Here is a 6,000-nt window from a genome sequence, read left to right as displayed (position 1 = left end):
AGTGAAATAAATTTGATTTATTATCCTTCGTGTATATATATGTTCGTATCGTCCCTCGAAATTAAAACACCATTTTGTCGTCTTGTATGACCAATAAACTGTAGGTATTTATATTTGAACCTTTGTAATTTTTGAAAGCAAAACATTCACACAAACCATACATACAACTTTTTTTTTTTCTAAAATGGTTAGGATACATTTAAAGTTTTGCTAATTGTTTTTCAAGTATTCTACTAGCAAATTTTATTTTGATATTATGCAATATACTAATTTGTAGGTGAATAGAGGAAATGACATCTTTAGCCAGACTAGGATGGTTACTGGTGTGTTTGGTGTGTTATCGCATGCTTTTAAGTTACTTTTTTTCTTTGCTTGCTTTTCAATGTTCTCATTTGCAGCAAATTACTTGTAGTGTTTTAATATTACATATTATATTTATTAGCAGTATTTCTGAGAGCATGTGCATGATTTAAAAAGTACATTTGCTTTACCTTTTATAGTACTGATTTATAAATTTATATTTTCTTACATAACATTTAAATTTTAGACCAAACGGTACATGCAACTGCGGCAGTTGAAACCCAATCAGCAATAACAAAAGCAATACTAGTTGAAGGTATTTCTTAAACGCAATCCTGTCATATCCGCATTTATCTTAAACAAGTGTTTTTTTTTTAGAAAATGATATTGCTATTATTAAGAATCAATTGGCAAATATTTGTAACTTATTAACACAAATCAAGTTAGATGTGCTCGAATTGAAACAAAAACATCAACACGAGCCAAGGGCTATAATGCAGCTAGACGGAGTGTTGCCACTGGCTTCCATTGAAGACTTGGAAAGATTCGAAGCCAAATTGGACACGGACGATGAAACTGAATCAGCTTATGTAAGTAAAAAGTTTTATTAGTATTATACTGGGTGGTCCACTTTTTTGTAGCAGGACTTTAACCACGTTTTCTATACGAAAAAGCAACTTCAATTGTACTTTATAAACAATACTCAAAAAATGCTTTGGGATAATAGAACTTTAGATATGTGATAGCTTGCAATACTTGTATATGCCTCTATTGCAAGAGATTTTGAATTTTATTGACTAAATATTTTTTTGTTCCAGAAGTTATATTTAAAAAATATTGGAGGTGGGGATGTAAAAGACTTCACAACGAGGATTTGCAAGTCCATTTTTAAAAATGCAGTGGCGGAAAAATGTTCTTTGTTGGGAAGAAAAAAAAACTATGCAGTTGGCCATTTACAAATTGTAACTATTGCCTATGGTAAATATTACTTTTACTTTTAGGTTTTATTCAGTTAGGTCATTAGTACTGACCATGAATTAAAAATAAAATAAATTTTTGACTCGTGATCGACCTGATTCTTATCCGTGCAAAGATTACACCTTATTGTTATTATGTGTGTGGTTCTGTCTGAAAATGCATTAAAATGTTTTAGGGGTGGTGCATCACAAAACACAATGCACTAAAAAAGATTTTGAAGAGATATTTGCAGAGTGGCTCCGGCACACGAAACAACGACGTATGTGAGAAGAGGCTGTTCTACAACCATCAATTAGTTAAGATTTAAAAAAATAGATTTTAAAAGCAAAAGCAAATAAACCATTTTATGAAAATTACAGAGGTTGTATTTTTAGTAATTAACAGAAGTGTAACAAAATGAGTTAATTTCTAGAAAAATAACTCAATTAGGCCACGCTCACACATATTAAATGCGCTTTCGTAGGGGTTTGAATCGTGCGAACACTAAAATTGGGATTCCACATTGCGTATTTTTCTCATACATCTGATTTTAGACAAGTCTCGCTTAATGGATTATTATTCACAATGTGGAATTCCAGCTTTATTGTTCGCACGAGTCAAATTCTTATGAAGACATTCAATTTGAGCACGGCCTAGAATATTGCGGAGCACTGTATACGTCATATTGAAGCAATATACAGATGGTACATCTATCCAATCTTCAATAAGTATATTCATAAAACCTCAAACTATTACGTTAGAAATACATCGATTTTCAATGTGCCAGATATGTCACACTTAGACGTCTATAGTATGTTATTAAAATTACATCGCTGGGTCAAAGGGTTGGTTGCGGACAATAGGCAGTCGTCGGTCTATCCACGCGATGTTTATAGTACATAAAATGAGAGGTTGCAATGTACACATTACTACATGACATAACATCGTGGGTATATTGCTGTGCTCGCTGGGAATACATTTATCAATGTCTCTTACATGTTAAAAATTATGAAAATTCATACAACACACACGAAAGCATCCATTATCATCATACGAGAGCCACAGGGAATATATATACGGACTTTTGTAGAATTCATAAATTGAAAACTGGGATATCTTATTACGGTCCTAAATTCTTCAATCTGTTGCCATCTCACATAAAATTGTTACCTTTTCTGCAATTTAAAACAAAAATTAAAGAATATTTGATTTAATCATTCTATTCTATCAATGAATTTCTTATTAATGACTTTTCTTTAGCTATAAGTATTCACATAAATGAAGCATTATATAGATTTAATATTTTTATATTATCATATTCATTGACTATGACGTGTGTAAACCTTTTGTGTAAGCACGAATAAATTTTGTTTGTTTGTTTGTATTAAATTTGTACCACCCCCCCGCCATTTTACTAAGTGTAAGATTAAGTTCAAAAAAGAAAAATAAGTTATATTTTGTTGCATTTTGTCCAATAAACGTGTTTAATTAAGAAAATTATGACTTTATTTTTTACGTGCAACATGGGTAAAAAAGAGCAATTTTTGTTCGTGCCTCTAAGGGATATGTTGTACAAACAAAATGAACAAGAAACATCTCGATTACAGATTTCAAAAAATCAGTCGTAAAATATATGACATCAAACTGAAATTTTAGAAAAAGGCGTAGTTGCAAAGAAAAGAAGTTTTAATCAAGAGATTAATCTCAAGGAAGGTACAAAATAAAATATTTACCAAACTTAAGGTACGTTTTCCACTTATGCGGTGAGCTCTTTAGTAGTTTAAGATTTTTACAGCCTCTGAAAATGAGCATCTATATGCTCGAAACATGTCAGGCGTTTTGACTTTCACTTCAGTTTTGAGGGTCTAATAAATACATTGTGGAGAAGGTTGCGTGTTTTTTCACCACTTTTACGATTTCACCTCCACTGCGAGTAACATGGACTACTACTTTACTCCGTAAAAAGTTGAGTTTTAAAGTCCCAACCAATATCATCTGATCATGACTCAAGTCATGTGAAAAAGATTGATTTTATATTTATTTCTCAAAGATTGTTTCAAACACGTTCTAAGTTATGTATACACATTAAAAAACGCGGTTTTTTTAAAGTTCTAACAATAAACATTCTGGCTCGTTCTTAGAAAACACACGTGATAAAAGGTTGATTCTTCGATATAAATCGGAACTGGGCAGATACAAAAAGTTAATTTTGCTGTAGGATGTTAATCAGTTGGAAAATAAATTGTACGTTTGATAGATATTGATGACTGATTGCTGGTCTGGTTCAATTCCAATGTCAACTTCTGCACAGTTACTCAGTTCGCCATGCGTAGATTGACATTTAAAGGAATGACAATTCTTTTAATACATATTCATTTAGTCGGACATTAAATAAAATTTATGCGGCCAAATATTGTGGATAGGAAAATGCTGCATAAGGTATAACAGCAAATCGAAATAGCAAATAACTACACAACCCGCGCCCCAATCTTTAGTTTATTAGTAAAATAAATAAGAATTCCAGCGTTCCCCTGTACGACTTTTTATGCATCTCGCTTCACCGGGAGAATATCTGAAACAAAGAAAATAATATTACGACAAGAACATAAAAAACGTCAACGTGTTTTAACCTGAATAAAGAAGGTTTGAAAAGTTCGAAGCTGAATACCTAACAAAAAAAATCAAAAACTTTTCATTACATCCAGAGATTTCCGAGAAAAACCGAAAAAGTCAAATTTCTATAGGCATTTACGAATAATCTACCGGTAGATACCTGTTTAACCTAGAGCGTTCGAAAATTGTTTTTGGTAACTACTATTGCCGTTCTGAAATTTTACCGATATACCGAATATATGTACCCGGTTTATGATTTATGGATCGAGAAGTTCCGTCGGTAAATTAAGAAAAAAGTGACTTTTGACAGTTTTTCCGTTAAAATTTAGAGTCATAACCTCAAAAATTAGTTTATGGTTGACGGTTTGTCGGTTTGTTCCACAATTTAGCTAGCTTATGAGATTGACCTGTTCAATTAAAATGGATATTGGAATATATTCTGTTCACGAGATGGAGGTATGCCGATATTATAAAACATTTCAGGAATGAACATCTGGATGCCAGTCAAGTGTCAAAGACATATCAGGAATAGGAATACCAATAGCGTTCTAAAATTTTTTTTAGAACGCTACGTTCTAAAAGTTTTTACCACTTTATTAATGATTATTTTGGAATTTACTCCGGATGTAATAAAAAAATTTCAATTTTTTTTAACCAAATTAGTTATCAATAAAATGCGCAACGTTGTCTCCATTCAACTAAAGCTCTATCAACAATAGTTTCTGAGACAGCAATGCTAATGCATCGAATTTGTAACACCCTGTATACAGGCCGTATATCGAGACCCAATGAGCTTCTTTCCAATTAACGTTTTTGACCGTAACTTCTGAACCAATTTGTATATTGTAACGATTTTTGGGTTTAATGTTTTATTGAAAGAGACTTTCTATTTGACATACAAACCAGGTATCACGTCTTAGCAGAAAGACAGAAACTAACTGGTACCTAAGACACAATTTGCTTAAACTTTGACAGCTGTCATTATTTTCAGCTGCAAACGCCATTAATGAATATTCTTGACATTTTTATCGAAAAATTGTACTCTTCTTTCATTTCGATAAAATAAACGGTTTAGATAAATCGATTTTCCATTGAACTGCTTAAAACAGAATATTATTAAAAATATTCGTTAAACTAGTTTTTTATGGAAATTAGTATTCAAAAATTATGTGTAGAATAACGAAAGATATGGAAGAATACTCTAAATACTAAAGATGTAAACTGTCCAAAACATAGATTAACACTCACTGAGAAGAATGCAAAATATATGTGTATTCGCCTATTTAACAACCTACCAGACAGGCTGAAAACATTGACGGACAAAAGTTTCAAAAAAGAAGTAAAAAATTTACTAATTGAATTAGAACCCTACACTATAGAGGATTATTTTGTTAAATAAATATTGCTTATTCTCTGAAATCTGTATTTAGGGAAAAATCGCAGAAAATGTATATAAGTATCTTGTACTACATAGTTCATAGTTTACCATGACGCTATTTCCTTTGTATTAGTTGATAATATACATTGTACTCTATCCTAATCACAATTCGAAATAAAGACTGTTATTATTATTATTACTCTTTAATTTAATAAGCATTTAATTATTTAATTTTTTATTAATTTTTTACCTCTGCTAACCCCAACTGTCCCTATCAGCTTTCATACTTTTTCGTTTCGTTCTACATTAATTTCGCTTTCCATGTGTATTTTAAACAAAAAACGAAATTAATAACGTTGTGGTTTAAGCAGTTCAATGAAAAATCGATTGATCTCGAAAACCGTTCATTTTATCGATATAAACGAAGAGTACGATTTTTCGATAAAAATGTCAAGAGTATATATTAATGGTGTTTGCAGCTAAAAATAATGACAGCTGTCAAAGTTTAAGCAAATTGTGTCTTAGGTACCAGTTAGTTCATGTCTTTCTGCTAAGACGAGATACCTCGTTTTGATGTCAAATAGAAGGTCTCTTTCGATAAAATATTAAACCCAAAAACTATTACAATATACAAAGTGGTTCAAAAGTTACTGCCAAAAACGTTAACTGGAAGGCAGTTCTTTGGGGCTCGATATCTCCCTTAGGAGTGACTTTAGGAAAAATGTTTATATGACCAAATCGTATTATTTTGA

General features: G+C 31.4%; 1 protein-coding gene and 1 long non-coding RNA gene across 2 annotated transcripts in view; one reads left to right on the top strand and one right to left on the bottom strand.

Moving 5' to 3' along the window:
- The first annotated feature begins 235 nt into the window (after window positions 1–235).
- Window positions 236–1,560, top strand: LOC145737573 (uncharacterized). The gene is made up of 4 exons (XM_081992296.1): window positions 236–616; window positions 679–890; window positions 1,119–1,278; window positions 1,454–1,560. Exons 2-4 carry the CDS (start codon window positions 795–797, stop codon window positions 1,543–1,545), a joined length of 348 nt encoding a protein of 115 aa, XP_081848422.1. The 5' UTR covers window positions 236–616; window positions 679–794; the 3' UTR covers window positions 1,546–1,560.
- Window positions 1,561–3,273: 1,713 nt separating this feature from the next.
- Window positions 3,274–6,000, bottom strand: part of LOC145737576 (uncharacterized) — a 119,351-nt gene continuing 116,624 nt past the window's right edge. Inside the window, exon 2 of the long non-coding RNA XR_014180427.1 lies at window positions 3,274–3,829. This is a non-coding gene — a long non-coding RNA (uncharacterized LOC145737576). The remainder of the gene's footprint in view (window positions 3,830–6,000) is intronic.

This window comes from Ips typographus, linkage group LG14 (assembly GCF_016097725.1).
Source record: "Ips typographus isolate SLU linkage group LG14, UJ_Ityp_2.0, whole genome shotgun sequence".
In the NCBI taxonomy this organism is placed as follows: domain Eukaryota; kingdom Metazoa; phylum Arthropoda; class Insecta; order Coleoptera; family Curculionidae; genus Ips; species Ips typographus.
The sequence above is the reverse complement of the archived record's forward strand: the minus strand, read 5'-3'. Positions and strand labels throughout refer to the sequence as shown.

Coding starts and splice junctions, on each gene's coding strand:
- LOC145737573 (XM_081992296.1), top strand. CDS start 795: ATGCAGCTAGACGGAGTGTTGCCACTGGCTTCCATTGAAGACTTGGAA. Junction 891..1,118: donor ATGAAACTGAATCAGCTTAT/GTAAGTAAAAAG, acceptor TTTTTGTTCCAG/AAGTTATATTTAAAAAATAT. Junction 1,279..1,453: donor AATTGTAACTATTGCCTATG/GTAAATATTACT, acceptor AAAATGTTTTAG/GGGTGGTGCATCACAAAACA.